We start from the raw sequence: 15,886 nt of genomic DNA, 5'->3' as shown, positions 1-15,886 counted from the left end.
CAATGATGAGGATTATTACCCAAATCCATTTTCTGCTCAGCTGGATCCTTTGGCACTCCCCAGAACATGATGCTGGTCAGCATGGTGCAGAGAAGCAGTGAGAAGCAACATGACACGCGCTGGGCTCGTGTGAAGGAGCTTCGTGGGGAGCGGCTGAAAACCGAGTACCAGATGTGCCCGTCCTGGAAACCCTTGGAGGTCTTCATGAAAAACAGATTGCTGGGAAGGAGGAGAGGGAAATCAAATGGATACTTAGAAAGGAGAGGGAAGAATAAAGCTGTAGTTCAGGGTCCGGACCTGTTCATGCTTCTAGGCAATATCAGAAGAAATAACAACTATGAGAAATTACCAAACATCATGGCTTGATTTGCATAGAATGGTCATAGCTACTTATGTCCTTTCCTTCTGGCCATACCATGGAGGGAAAGCTAATCATGAGCAGTTTCTATATAAATTGTTAGGGAAATTACATGTAAGAGAAGATGCTTGGGTTTCTGTAGGTCTTGTCAGGCTATCCTTCTTTAACACCAGTATTTCCAGTGTGGTATTACTGTTAGGGTAATGATTAGACTTACTTAACCATTCTTCCTCTTTTCCTTGTTCAGAGCCCTTTCAGGGCAATGGACAGAACTCCCTTGTTTTCATTTTTGTCTAGGGGTTTGATCTTTTTTGCATACTTGCTTTTCTAGACTGATTGCTATCAAGAGTAAAAAAGTCCATAAAACAGAAGGTACCTGAACTGCTTCATGTCCTGTTCTGTAGCTACTGGGAACACTTTATCCAGGACACATTCTCCAATATCAACAGCTAGCCAAGAGTTACAGAGGAAGTACCATTTCTGATCCCATGCCAGATCATGGACCAATACTCGATTCACATACCTGTTGGAAAAACACACAGGGCTCATTCACATGTAACTGAGTGGTATGAAATTCAGGACTCGACAGGACTATGGAGGACAAACTCTGGTCTTCAGCTTCTTAGATTGTGTCTAAACTGTAAGGCACAGAACACATCCCATCCTGTACTGGACACAGGATATGGGAAGCACTCCTGGTCCTGCAGTTTAGATTATGATTTGATCTATTCACCTGCAAAAATTAGAAACTAACACTTCTTTCCTTTCTAGAACTGTAGAAAGGATCATTTTCAAGTGCTAGAAAAGGAAAACTGTTATCATTATAAAAAAATATTTGTGGATCTTTACTTCCTAGAATCTCCAGATCTCCACTTACCAGGATGGACTGTCCCCTGAATTATCATGCCACAATCTAATACTCTGCAGTTCTCCAAGAGGGAAGAAGGTACAGAGTAGGAAAACATCCACTCCGCCACGTTCAAAGACTGGTGTATCAGGATCAGTTAGATGGTGTGGCTCACTCTCTCCTTCCAGTCCATATAGGGTGAGAGTCACCTGGAGAATAAGATGGCAAAATGAAGACTTGCACATCTCGATCCTATGTATGAGTATTCCTCTGGCATACTCTTCCTGCTTTCATCAAATCTAAGGACTTTCTAGCTTAGATGTTGCATTTGAGCCGTCCTGTTTAATAGCCTCAGGTGCTGCATTATTCAGCCATATGTTCTCTAAATGAGTGCATAAACTGTCTTACCACACAGTGTCATTGATACCTTGGAGGTTGTGGCTGCCCCACGGCGGTGTCCTGTAAAAACTGTCACAAGATAACGATACTGAGCAAAGGGGTCATTGTCTTCCAATACTGTGATTTTCACCTGCAGAGTGACACAATACAAGCAGTGTGTTAGCTGTTGTCCTGCTGGGATAGAGTTGATTTTCTTCTTAGTAGCTGGTACAGTGCTCTGTTTTGGATTTAGTGTGAGAATAATGTTGATAACACTCTGATGTTTTAGTTGTTGCTAAGTAGCGCTTATCCTAAGTTAAGGACTTTTCAGTTTCCCATGCTCTGCCAGCAAGCAGGTGTGCAAGAAGCTGGGAGGGAGCACAGCCGGGCAGCTGACCCGAACTAGCCAAAGGGGTATTCCATACCATAGAACATCATGCCCAGTATATAAACTGGGGGGAGTTGGCCGGGATGGGCGGATTGTGGCTCAAGCATCGGTCAGCAGGTGGTGAGCAATTGCATTGTGCATCACTTGTCTTTTCTTGGGTTTTATTTATCTTTTTTTTTTGTTATATTCCTTTTCATTACAATTATCATTATTATTATTATATTTTTATTATTATTAGTTAGTATTATATTTTATTTTACTTTAGTTATTAAACTGTTCTTATCTCAACCCACGAGTTTTACTTTTTTTCCTGATCCTCCTCCCCATCCCACTGGGAGCAGGGAGGGGTGAGCAGCTGCATGGTGCTTAGTTGCTGGCTGGGGTCAAACCACGACAGCTGTTCCATAAGTATGGATTCCTTAAAGCTGTGAATAGGAGTTTGTCATCTTGTGAACAATGCATATACTTACCAGTAAACAGAGAGTTACAGGCAAGGGAGTAGGATTGGTTGAAGGCTTCCTATTAAAACAAGCTAGGCAAAGTGGGAATTGGCCTAAATACATTCAGTCTTTATTCGGTGAAGACTTACTTTGGCATCATCCTGGATGTCTTTCCTTCGAGCCCAAATAACTACAAGCACGTATATCAGAAAGATGCATCCTACAGTTGTCACCACCACAGGGTTGTCCACAAATGTACCAAATAGCTGTGCAGTTTTGCTAACATCTATGGCATTGGGTATGACGAAGAAGGAGCTCCCGAAGAAGGTCAGATGGTTGCAGAGGCACTGTGTGCTTCTAGGATTTGTTTTTGGTCCTACCTGAAAACCAGAAAAATTTCCTGATAAAACATTTGGCTTCAAAGTATTAGATAACTTACCAAGCAAATGAAAAGACAGTGCTGAGATTGGTAAGTTAGTGTGGAGAACTGCTATACAGAAAAGAATTGTTCAAGTTCCAATAAGCAATATTAATTCTGATGTCTAGCCAGAAACAGGCATTATAATATAATACAGCCTTGTCAGAATGTTTCCATTTCTTCTTATATAAAGGCCCATCACAACAAATTGAAATGGAAATGTCATTTGAAGCTTAGTCTGGTATGTCTAAAATTCTTCAGTTTATTAAAACGTCTCAGAATGATCTTGGTTTATGGTGTGAGTTCAGTGCTATCATTTTATTACAAGATGGTGATTATAAGGGCTGACTTTGAAGGATATAATATAGACATTGTTTTGTTTTGCTCTACTTACATGACATCCATAGCTGTTCCAGTTCCCCTGGTGCTCATCCCAAAATACACAGCGGGATGCAAAGCAAGTGACAGCTATAGTTAGCCTGTCATAGACTGTGGAATCCATTCCCATATCTTGTAAAACCATGAAATAGTAGGTTCCCTCTCCAAAAACGAGTTCTTCTGGGCTAAGAACCCAGGTGTTTGTCTCACCTTGAACACAAATATTTTAGTTTCAATGTATATATAGAAATGCTAATTCAGAAATATGCAGCTGTATTGCATATAATCGAATAAACAAACTGAAGAAACAGATATGAAATAATTCTTAGCAACTCATTGTTCAAAGCATCCCACTCTGCTCCTGTTAGTGAACACTGTATACTAGAGATTGGAACCCTGAAGCATGACAGATTGAAACTCCTTTGAGAGGTTTCTTTCCAGTTAGACATCTGAACTCATGGTCAAGGCTCATTCTGCAAATATATGCATGTGCTGTTAAGTTGTGGATAAGCACTCCCCATACTGACTGCACTTAACTTGCTATAGGTGGTGAAAGTCGTTTGGTTACGTAAGCCCAGAATGCACAAGTTCATGGGTCACTGACAAGTTACCTTACCTCCAGTAGTTTTCTTATAGAACAGATGATTTTTCATATCGTAGTTAGTTTCATTTGGGCGATAACCATACCCTAAGTAGAGTATTAGTGGAATGTCATGTTCAGATTCCAGGTGGATCACTATAGATGTGTTTTCTGAGGTAACATTGACTTGAAAGGTGCTAAAATTGCCCAGATCCAACAGAATCTTATCTTCCCGAGTTGCTGAAAGCCTTGGTAACATTATCTGTTTTTAAACAGAAAGACGTAGCTTTAAATACAGCAAAGCATCTTGCTTCTATTATCTATAAGCACAACATAGCCACATGCTAGATGATTTTTTTTCATAACATGGGGAAAGCATGGCCAGCAAAAATATTGGCTTCAAAGTAATTTTCTTGATACTGTCAGCTAACCTCTGAAAAGTTAATTTGAAACCTGTGTAGACTCATCACAAAGTCTATGATCCTTGGTGCATTTCTGAACTAAGACCTCAGATTATGACTGAAACACTGGCTACATTAAGTACATACATATATGAATGATTTAGATGTCAGTTTATACATCGGCTAGGAAGCCCAAACAGCAGCAATATGAACATACAGTTGTTGGATGATGAAATCAGACATTACATTGTGTTTTGGGATGACTCTAATCTGGACTCTGTTTCCACAACCATTAGCATTCTCACATCCATTTAACTGAAGAATAAGATACCTCCTTTTTAAGAAAAGACAGAAATATTTGTTATTTCATTCATCGCATCATACAAATCCCTCCATCACAAATGCAGACACCATGATCCCATTATATAATGTCATGAACACTACCACCATTTGCAGTCACCTCACAGAAGATGATAACACAAATGGCAGTTCGTTAACAGAGAAAGGAAAAAATGTGAAAAGAGGGAGAGGGATAGAAAATAGTGAGTTTACCTCAATGTTCTCTTTGAGATTGCTGACTGGTATGATCATGCCATCCAGACCAGTAAGACTTAGACCTCCCACTGTTCCACTGATGTCAAAACTGGTGTCACTGGAGAAAAAGGGATTCACGGCAAAGCTCACCATCTATTAGCAAGACATTAACAATCAGATAATTGAGCTATTGTCAATATTTCATTATATTCACACTCTAAATTGCTGGATAGTGAAAGCCTGAGCTCAGACCCAAACAGTACTTGACTTAAAAGAAGCCTGCATCCAGATTTAAATAAGAAGCTGCCTTATCTCTAAGGTAGGTCAAACACAAACCTTGAGAGGGATTTTGATTCTGAAATGTGATATGTGTACAACAATGTTTATTGTTTCCATTCATTGTAACCCTTTTGCCCTTTAGACACCAGATATCAAAATGCAATTGCATAAGCCTGTTTCAAAGTAACTAACTCCACCAAAGCTAGGCTGTGGCACCCCTCTTGGAATTAGGAACAGAAGTCTATTTCTACTATGATAGCAATGCACAGAAAAGTATGTTAGAGTCGTCAGTCCAATGAGAGGATTCAGGAGCCTCTCCTAATGCTCAGGTAAGACAATGGATGTGTTTCCACTGGTTTCAGTGGGCTCTGGACATCTTTTAGCAGAGCTGGAAAAGACACAATGAAAACAAAAAATATTTTTTGCAGTTATTGTAGGCGTCTCCTGAGAGTGTGAAATCAACCAGAGAAGTTCCTTTAGAAAGTTTATTGTAAAAATATGACAATAATATGCAATCTATTGTTCTGAGGGAAAAAACACTGTAACCTAATTCAGATAAGGGACGTGTTATCATCAGGACATTCGCAGGCCTTTTGTCTCCTGCAGGATCTGAGTCCCTCAAACTCATGTATTTCTAGCTGGGATGAAACAGGACTGCTACAGGTTAGTTTTAATGGTGATATGGACTCTGAGCTGTTGCATCCTCCTCAGAGCATAAGATGTAAACAAACAGCAAATAGATTTATAGGTATTGATTCATTCCATTGCCTTCTCTAGCCATGCAAGTATGAATCAGGAGTGTGAGGGGCTGATGGGATGGGGAATTTAGCTTGCTCCTTAGCTTGCTGAACCAACCTCATGCAATTAAGATAAATGAAGGCTTCTTTGACCAAAAATATTTCAAATTATTTTCTTGGCATGACAGGAGGGATGACTTGTGTGCTTGTGTATTCATTGTAAAAGGAGAAAAGATTCTAAAACCACTAGATCAAGAATGTAAGTTGTATATCAGATTGAGTCAGATAAAAGCTGTTTACTTGCCCTTATATCCACTGTTTCATCATCAACTCCTGAAACACTGAGAGAGGAAGCAGGTGGGAGAGTAAAGCTGGCAGAGCTGGAACTGGAGATGTTAATGGATGTACCATCCATGTTTTCTGTTTGTAATCTGTCCAGTTAGAGTTGGACACAAGCAAAACAGAATAAAAGAAAAACAGAGGGGAAAAAAAACCAACAACAACCAAACATCAATAGCATGGACTTCATATCTAGAGAAAAAGCTTTCTCACTTCACGAGTATAACTTAGTTACAAAACTATTTCTAACTCTGCCAGTAAATACTTTGTACATTAATCTGTCCCTGACATAGTACTCTACATATACACTACCATAGAGTCCTCAAAAGAGGGGTGGAATTGGCGTCTCTGGATAGGAAGTTGTACCCAACTAGGTGTACTTATGTGAAAGACAGACCTGGTTTCTGTATGAACATGGTCTTGATGCGAATGCACAGTTAAATGTGGATGAAAACCAGGCTCTCATGGAACAATTTAGGGATGATTGTAGGGAATGGACAATGTTCGTCAGGCTCCTCATGATTATATTTGCTTCTGCCAAGCTGGCTACAATTCTATATAACATGTCATTATTGGCAACTTGGAAAAGAAAAAAAACCCTTAACTGGCATGACATGACTTTTCCACATAATTTCAAAGATAAGTGGCTACTGCCTCATCCAGGAAATAGTAGTAAATTCTCCATTGGTCAAAGAAGATGCAGTATGAGAATTTCTAAGGTGACATTATTGAAGCTAATTGGAGTCCACGCTGTTCTTACTGCCAGTTAGTAATGACAGCCTCATTGCACTGTTGAAGTTGTCATTATGCTACAGTTTTTGTTGGGTGTTTCCATTTAAGGACAATGTAATTAATATTTGGGGCAAATTTGATTAACTATCAGGAGGCTAGGTGGGAGACACTGTTACTGTTACCTGTGTATATACATAGTGGCAGAAGGAGTGGTGAGGACGGTTGGTTCATCATCTGGTTCTTTCCCAAGCAGAAGGGCACTCTGTAGGTTCTCAACTGTATTCAGGAGCTGGTGTGACACTGAACTCTGCAAAAGGATTAGAGGAGGAAACTTGCAACAAAGCTCCTCAGAATCATCAAGTTGCACATTATTTGCGTTTACTTCCTTTTAGGAACAAATACTAATTTTCAGTGTCTCACAGAGCTGGCAAACTTGGTGATGTGCTTCTTAATCTCAGAGAAAGTTATTCTAATCAGCAATTCAATTTCTGTAATTCTCATTAAAATATTGCAAATAAATATCTTACAGCTTTTGCTTTTATATTCTTTTATTTATAACTTCTACATATTGAAATTTGAAGCACTACAAACACGACATCAATTTAATGCAATATATTCATGCACTTCTGTACATTAATACCCTTTAGCTGCACACTTTAGTTACTTGCAAAAGCAAGACCTAATTACGTATTAATGGTGTGTTATTAGTGTGTTATCCTGGGGGAGTTTGAACAGTTCATAACGTTTTCTCTCAGGTTAGATTTGTTTCATGCCCTACTCCCTTGCAGTGATGAAAGTTAAAGTATGTTCAGCCCAGGAAACACACAAAGGCAACTGTAAGAATGCATATATAGATAGGAAAGGATAGGAGAAAATAAACACATTGCATAATTCTGAATAGAAAAACAGAGTGGGCTTTCTGAAAAAGTGTAAGCAGCAACCAGAGCTGATTCCAGCTTTGAAGTAGTGGAGCCAATCATGAATATTGAATACATGTGGCTTCCTTGAATTATGGGGCAAAAGGAGGGGATAGAATCAAATCTGAAAAAAAATCTCTGTGTGCTTGTTATCCATTAGATGTCGTACACTGATGCTGTGTTCTCCACTGCTCTGTGCTGTTCAGCATTAACTCTAACAAATCTTAAGAGGCTTCTGTCATCTTCATTAGCAGACCATTCAGTCTAACAGGTCTAACTGGGGAGAAGTTTCCCTTGATATTCAAGTCCACCATGGTGTCACAATGAACCCTACCCAATGCCAATTTAAAAATATGAGAGGCAGCAGAACTCTTAAAAACCTTCCAAAGCAAGCAAATGTTCACACACACTCCACTACAAACTGGACCAAACGAAAACTACCTGTTCTGCCTCTGGCACTGAAGTGTTCTCAGCTCTGATTTCTACAGAAGCTTTAAGAACATTGCTCACTGCATTAAATAGATAGTTGGCTGCATCCTTTAGCTTCTGATCGTCTCTGCTGTCCTCTGTGTTTACAGTGAGCAAGGACGCACTGACATCTTTTAGAGTGTTGCTAGCTTCCACCTGCATGGGAAACAAGGGGAAAAGTTTGTATGTGTTGGTACTACAAGTGACAGAAGTGACACTTGTGTCATTTACTGAATATTGCAACATAAGTAATCTCATGGGACTATTTGTAGCTAACGCTGTTTTCACTATAATTATTTGTGCTGGAGTAATACCTCAAACGCCAATAAAGATGATATACTAGATGGTATACTAACATGTAATACAGACCTGAAAAATGTAGCCTGCTTCTACAGATTTAATCTGTAAAAAAGATGAATAACATCTGAAGGAAGCTTGTCTCAAACACTGGGCAAAGATACAGTTTAGATGTACAATAATGTAGTAAATTAGGTTATACTTTTGGGTGATGTGTCCAAAAAATGCCACCATATTGTCAAGTGCATGTGCACTTCAATCTTAGTTTCCACAAACCCTATTGGATTAACAGCAAGTAATACCTTTGGCCTTGTGCTGTGCTAAGTGCCGAAGGAGAATGAGTTTTACAATTTTTATTTCGTGCTCAAATTCAGCCAGTGATTTTTTTGTGATTGTGAAAGCACTGGCCAGCTTTTAGCTGAGGGTGGTGACGGAGCCAAGCAAAATCATGCAAGCTTGGACATATCCGTTTCCACAGTGTGCAAACGCTTAGCAGCCTTACTGTAGGGTGAGTGCTGAATCTGAGCTATGTTCTTGTCTTGCCAAAGTTAACCACATACTGCTGAAATGCTCCCAAGACATTGTCTGGCTGCAACTGTATAACACATCAGAAATCAGGACAGCTCTTTTTATTGCCAGCGTATTTGGAAAACTTCCCCAGTGACAGTTTGTTCTGTCCTCCCATGTGCTCACTCCTTTTGCATAAATACCATCATCTACTAATAATGTCATGTTGCCAGATAAGATTCAAGAAATACTTTTGCGAGGCCAATCTGAACATTTGTGCCCAGTTCCTCTGGGGGCTGCCATGTTCCTGCCTCACTGGCAGCTTGCCTACGTGCATTTTGTGACTGCATGGATCAGGGACTAATGGATCTGGGCAATTCTAGAAAAATCCTCCTAGGCTCTTTTTCTTCAGGATTCTAAGAGTGCTTTACAAGATAAAATATACATCCTGGCATGCCTCTCACCAGAAGATAAGGTTTCCATCTTAAAGATGTATCATAAAATGTAACTGGCCAGACGGTCATAGCCTGGATTGTAGTGGTTGCTGAGACAATGTCTGAGAGTCCAAATTCACTTACTCTGAACAGCAAAATGTATTCCCTTCTGGTCAAAATACACATGCTGGTACAGTTGAAAAAATGGGTAAAGAACAGATAACTGTAGGGCACCGAAACTCTTCCAAGGTCAGCAGAGTGCAATGGAGTCTATACTGTTAGTGTGAGGAGATGTAAGATGAATTGCTTCTTACCTGTGCTGAGACAGACAGCTCTTCACTCCTGTAAGTGATTTCTTTCAATACTTCTGACATTTTAAGAGCAGTCTGCACTGATGTTACATTAACAGCAGAGAGAGTTGTCAGCATCAGCCCTCGGAGCTTGGGATGAAAAGGGATAATTAGGCAAAGGAATAAGATGCTAATTAGGACTGTGCAAGTAGTGCTGTATATTGACAGCCAGGCTTGCTGTAAATTATGCGGTAGAGTAAGACTCCACAACAAGGATCATCTGAACTGATATTAGGTCTACTGACAAGATGCCACTTGCCTTAGTAATTGTATAATCACAAGTTTTATGTTACCTCCTAGCACAGAGAATTTATACACTTAACATCCATTAATAGCAAGGAGAGTTACTTGTGAGAATTTGTACTAATGTATGTGAATTACTGTATAAATGCCACTTCCAGAGAAAGCAGAGCCATGTATGATTGATGTTACTCAAATAATGAATCATAATTGAAGGATACATTGCATTTCTCTAGATCTTTTCATCTGAGGCACTCAAAGCACTGTACAAATACAAGCTTCTAACAGAAACATAAGCTGGTAGCTGAAAGGAACAAACTAAAATTACCTGCCATCTAGTACTTTTTTGGGAAAATTAGATTTCTCCCACAGGAGAGGCCATTTTGTTAATATTTAAATTGTTTGTGGAAAATCAGGTTGATTTTAAGTTTAAAAAGACCGTCCAAATTAGTTTAAGTTAATGCAATAACAATTGAGAATGAATTCTTTTACTGATGGACGATAAAACAAATTATTTATGTGGCCAAATAGTGAAAAATATCTGAAACCTGTGCCAAACACTGAGACAGATACTAGAAACTTGAAACTTCCATTGATTTCAGGTGGTGATATAGGAGCTTTTTATTGCTTAAGAGTTGTCAAAGAATATGAAGAGTCCATTATATTGCATTGTGCTGCAAGAAAACAAGTGTCTGGCTGACCTCTTTTCGTGTGTCCATCTGTAAAGATATGTTAAAGCTTTCCTCTTGGGTCTCCTGATTAAGGACTGATGTCACTGACTTATACAGCTGGAAAAGACTCATGCTGTTGTTCCCATCTTTTAGGATGGTGTTTGCCTTCTCAGATACTATAGCCTGCAGGGTCAGGTTCCCATCGATCATATCTGCGTGTCCAACCTGACGAAGAAATCAGATATGCTCTTAACGTTGCTAATGCTGTTATAATTATCTTTGAACCACTTCCACAATCATCTTATTGACAGCCTAGCTAGAATGTGGCAGAAAACTTTGTGTTCCCTGTTTTAATGGTTTTTTAGTGGCCTGATAAGGATTTCCTTACTGGGGCACTGGGGCAGAAGCAGGAGTTTTCTGGGGCCTACATAGAGTAACTCCAGACTCACTAAATACAGCTTATGCTGCCCAATGTCCAAACAGATCATCTTTTAAACTTCTGTCCTAGAGGAAGGACAGTGGAAGATTCTTTTGACTACCTTGAGTCCGCAGAGAATAGTCTCTGTTAGATAGGAAAATGGTGATTATGGCACATCATTCAGAGGGAAGTAATAAGTATAAAATGGGAAGAAGCTCTAAAAGTGAATCGCAGGTTAGGTATCAACTTGAGAGGTCTTGAAATGAAGTAATTCTTCTGTGTACCTTCACTGAAGCATTAGTTTGAACTGTATCACCATAGCTGTTGCTAACAGTAATTGTCACATGTAAAATGAAATTATTTTCCTTTTCTCCAAGTGGAAGATAAACTGGGAAGAGTTCAGGATCCGGGCCACAGTGCAGGAGAGAATCTGAAACAGGAAAGAGGGGGTCAGCTACCAGACACCACACGGACACCTCCTGTTCTCTAAGACCAGGGAACTCTGGGCTTGCTCTGTGCAAGCCTGATTGATTGAGTCACTCTCCCTGGGAGCAGAAGCAGGCTGTGCCTTTGCTCTTGTTAGTAACAGTAACAGTGTTTGCTAGAAACACGAGAAGCATTTAGCCAAACAGTTCACCTCAGGACTTACTTGATTTCAGATAGAAGCAGTATGTAAGCTGCTTGTTATGACTGGATTGGCATGAATCCACCCAGCAAGGAGCACTGCAGGAGACTGTGAACGTGGTGAGCACTGATCCCTGCTTGGGAGACACGGCACAACTGGGGATCTCGGGCGGAGGCACGGTGCTGACAAGGTATGTTTCCTCCCCATAGCCACGCTGAGTCATTGCTGGGAGTGGAGGGAGCAGAACGTCAGCGATAATCGTGCCCCGGCAGCACTGATCTTCAGACATAAATCTTGCCTACTCTAGCAATGATACTGTTTGTTCAGGCACCAGAAACATCAGGGTGGGCCTAATCAGAAATGAAATCCCACAACTGAATAAGCCATAAGAGGAAAAGAACTATTAAAAATGTGGTAGTGTTTGCATTATAAAGCAAAGCTGTATTATTTGATCAAGCATTTAGCATAACTTCATTTCCAGATGAGCCTTAACAAAGTTATTAACAGCTTGGAGTAAGATAACTGAATTTGTCCTGCTGTGCAACAGCCCAGAACAAACTTAGCTCTTAATTATTTTAAAGAACCCACATATAAAGTAACAGCTGTCAACTTGTGGACTAATTTAACTTCATATTTGTCAGCGAGGCTATGTGTGTGTAACGTCAGTGTGATGTCACGACGGCAGAGACTATCTCAAAGGAATCTGAAAAACCCTGCTTGCCCCTACCTGTTACTTTAATCTGAAAAGCTTCTCCCTGTGTCTGCAAGAAGGAGCTGTTCATTTTCAACATGGATGTGTTGCTTTGAAGCAAATTCAAAGAGTTCTGCCGGAAACCAGTCAGGCCACAGGCTAGAGGGAGGGTCGTAGACTGGAAAATCAGACAGAAAAGAAAACATGACAGTAGAGGCTCTTTGCTGTGATTTCTGTTGTGATTTATCAGGAGCAGGCAGTTTGGTGCCCTTCATTATAACTCCTCCCAAACCAGGCACCCCCTTGTCTCGGTCTTCACTATTATTTTCAAAGTGTCCATTTGACAAAGTATCGCTCTGAGGCCACATGGCTTTCCCTCAGGATGGATGTTTATTTTTGTGTGTGCAGTATTTCTGACGAATCCAATGCTCTCACCTTGGTTTGGAACGTGTTATCTAAATACCAGTTATAATATATGGCCTGGGAGTTCTTCTGTTCAGAGACACTCAAAACAACTTCATCACTAGCATTCACTGGCTTGCAGTTTGCCTCACACCTGTAAGGAAGTAAGATGGCAGTTACAGGTAGTAACTGTATGAGATGTCATAGTCCTTGATGTTGATTGTTTTACTCTCATTTGATGAAAATCTGCAAAAGCCCTGCAATATGAGGCAGGTGACACATGACTCCCAAATAGTGAAATACTTAATTTTAAAGCAAGAGATTTAGGAACCTTCATCTCCATTTTCAACATGACTGAGGCCCAGAACCTGCAAACTATGTTGCAAAACTGATTCAGGCTCTCAAATGAAGCCTGCTTCTAATTAAGCTCCTGAAATGATTATATTAATAGATCATTGAAATGCCACTGCTCTTTAATGAGGCACTAGACCCTTGAAGAACAGATTTTTTAAGGCAGTAATGTGTATCTGAGTGTCTAGTAGAAATTTCAGACATATCTTATGGCATTTATTCCCATTGTTTCAATGAGGTTTGCATATGGATATCTCCAACATTGAAAGGACGTAGTGGGGTCAAAAACCCTAAATGGTTTTGGGAAGAATATTATTCAGTTTATAAAAGGATTGTGTTCAGAAATGCAGCAAGACCCATTTTGTCTATAATTCCTATGATGGTAAGGTATAAATAGATTTACAACAATAAGTACGTTATCACTTTATTATCACTATTATTGGTAACTGTGGCCTTGCACTATGTTTGTGCAGTGATAATATTAACCAGTGAATACTAGGGTTTAAAACCAGACCTGATTTCCAGTTGCAGTTCTTGTTTTGCAGTCACATAGAGACATTGCTCGTCCTGCCTCTCTTCATTGCCATGGTTTCGGACTGTAACCCTGACAGTCACTGCTGACTTTGGAGGAGGAAGGCAGGAAGGTGGGATTTGCACCTCAGTTTGGTTGGTTAGGATTATCTGTTGCTGCACACATTCGTTCCACGCAGGCCAGCAAGCTCCTGCACAAACATTTCCTTTAGAATTAGAATAGTCATAACATCCCACGTCTCTTATAAAGGACTATCCTGCCATAGGTTTCAAAGAGCTTTATAGAGCAAACAAGTTTCCTGAACCCACTTTAAAGAGTGGGTAATCAGTGTTCAAAGTACAGACTGACTTCTTCAAAGTAATGTATGAGGTCAGGGATAAATATGGGGACAGAACACAGATGTCCTGAACCTCAGTCCAGTTTTCAGCCATAAATGTTTTTGCATCATGTTTAATGCTAATTATTGCTGTTTTATTGATACACTTGTACCTTGCAAATGCCTAACTATTTAAGTCACTTGGGACTAGTTGTTGGCTGTGAGGGTGAGGGCTTAGGACAGGCAGATTTTGAAAAATTGAAACCTTTGGGAAAAGACAAAACTGAGTACTATGCCATATTATATACCATAATTAGTTCAGTGTTAAAACCAGAGTAAGGTAAAGGACATTCTTCATATACTTCATGTTTGCCATGTGGGTGGCAAACTTTAAAGCCAGAGAGTTAAACTATCCTTTAGTCAGATTTTCACCACTTGATCTGACATGGCAGTGAGTTTGTTACTCATCAAATAGAAGTTGGTGGAAAATGTTCAGGAAATGCACATACCACAGGACCAGAGAAAACTGGAATTGTTGTTGTTGTCTGGCCAGCCAAGCGTAACAGTTGTGAAAGGATCCACATGGCGGCTCGGTTTAATATATATTTTGTTTTTTCTTTCGTGATCCTAAATGATAAGTAAATGTATCAGTTAGGACAGGAGCATGTGTAAACACATATATATATTGCTTCTTTATAATGAAAAAGGTCTGAAAGTTTAGGCCCCAAATCACTGTATGCAGATCTGTAGTTTAAATGATCTTTCCCTGATCAGTGGTAGTATGGAAGTAGAAGCTGTGAGAATAGAAGCAGATGGCACAGAGAAATTGTGTGGCAAAATACTCCCGAATGTGTAAGTGGCTTAGGAGCCCAGCTCCCATTTTCAAAACTAATGCAGGTACCTAGAAAACTAATTCCTATTAATTTTCCACTTCTGGACCAAGACTTTTAACCCTTGGACAATCGTTTGTCTTCTAGTACATCTTCTAGTACATTCCTTTGTTATCTGAATTGGATACATTGCAGCTATAGATAAAGAGAAGGAGGAGGTAGCTGAATTTGTCTTTCTGTGCAACAAACTGTGATAAACTTAGTTTTGAGTTAGATTTATGTTCCTCTGATGCAATATATTCTTACAGGCAATCTGTAAAGCATGATGCCTTCTTGTGAAGCAGCACATCTCCTATAGCAGACATCTGTCTGCTAGAGTTATAGTTAAAAACTAGACCTTTAAGATGATAAAAAAATAATTTCAAAAATGGCAATTTTATTGTTTAAATTTGTGCAGCTGCTAGCAATTGGTGTATCATTAGTATCTCAGTTTGCCATAAACTGGAAATTTCTTCTTTGCAAAGTAACTTAAACATTCCAATACAGAAGCAGAAAACACTTAGAAACAATATAAAAATATATTAAACTCTGCTTGAAGGATAGCCCCTCAAAGAGAGGTTTGCATTAGTCAAGTAGATAAATTAAAAATTCATCTAAGCACATTTCAACTTCCAAAACTGAATCATTGTGAAAAGTTCATTTTCTCTAATCTTGTAATTGTTACTTGTAGGCTTTTACGAATTGTAGATTGAATGCCTGTAAACACATTTGTCTCAGAGACTTTTGGTGTAGATTTTATGTTAAACCATATGGGGCACAGAAAATCCAGTCCATAATCTAGTATGCTACAAAAACTTCTTTTCAATATCTTATGCAGCAGTTTTACTGGTAAGAAAAATTTCTAAGCATTTAAATTTTAAAGAAAGATCCTTAAATAATACTTACATTTGCCTTTTGGGTATTTGTTTTGGAGCTGCCTTCTTCCTTAGCAGAATCTGTTTAATACAAAAAAGAGCAGAATGTTTTAG

The 15,886-nt window shown here is 39.4% G+C and overlaps 1 protein-coding gene across 1 annotated transcript in view; it reads right to left on the bottom strand.

Moving 5' to 3' along the window:
* PKD1L2 (polycystin 1 like 2) overlaps nucleotides 1-15,886 on the bottom strand; it is a 42,478-nt gene that overhangs the window by 15,615 nt on the left and 10,977 nt on the right. Inside the window, exons 9-28 of the mRNA XM_050904265.1 lie at nucleotides 15,804-15,853; nucleotides 14,538-14,655; nucleotides 13,695-13,902; nucleotides 12,863-12,983; nucleotides 12,464-12,605; nucleotides 11,761-11,961; nucleotides 11,396-11,541; nucleotides 10,724-10,918; nucleotides 9,747-9,872; nucleotides 8,168-8,350; nucleotides 6,992-7,116; nucleotides 6,043-6,169; nucleotides 4,741-4,875; nucleotides 3,824-4,049; nucleotides 3,224-3,417; nucleotides 2,561-2,791; nucleotides 1,633-1,734; nucleotides 1,236-1,414; nucleotides 735-881; nucleotides 20-219 (exon numbers count right to left, since the gene is read on the bottom strand). Coding sequence (XP_050760222.1) covers nucleotides 20-219; nucleotides 735-881; nucleotides 1,236-1,414; nucleotides 1,633-1,734; nucleotides 2,561-2,791; nucleotides 3,224-3,417; nucleotides 3,824-4,049; nucleotides 4,741-4,875; nucleotides 6,043-6,169; nucleotides 6,992-7,116; nucleotides 8,168-8,350; nucleotides 9,747-9,872; nucleotides 10,724-10,918; nucleotides 11,396-11,541; nucleotides 11,761-11,961; nucleotides 12,464-12,605; nucleotides 12,863-12,983; nucleotides 13,695-13,902; nucleotides 14,538-14,655; nucleotides 15,804-15,853 — 3,156 coding nt within the window. The remainder of the gene's footprint in view (nucleotides 1-19; nucleotides 220-734; nucleotides 882-1,235; nucleotides 1,415-1,632; nucleotides 1,735-2,560; nucleotides 2,792-3,223; nucleotides 3,418-3,823; nucleotides 4,050-4,740; nucleotides 4,876-6,042; nucleotides 6,170-6,991; nucleotides 7,117-8,167; nucleotides 8,351-9,746; nucleotides 9,873-10,723; nucleotides 10,919-11,395; nucleotides 11,542-11,760; nucleotides 11,962-12,463; nucleotides 12,606-12,862; nucleotides 12,984-13,694; nucleotides 13,903-14,537; nucleotides 14,656-15,803; nucleotides 15,854-15,886) is intronic.

Source organism: Gymnogyps californianus, chromosome 12, assembly GCF_018139145.2.
Source record: "Gymnogyps californianus isolate 813 chromosome 12, ASM1813914v2, whole genome shotgun sequence".
Lineage (NCBI taxonomy): Eukaryota > Metazoa > Chordata > Aves > Accipitriformes > Cathartidae > Gymnogyps > Gymnogyps californianus.
Note: the sequence above shows the minus strand (reverse complement) of the source record. Positions and strands in the feature narration are given on the sequence as shown.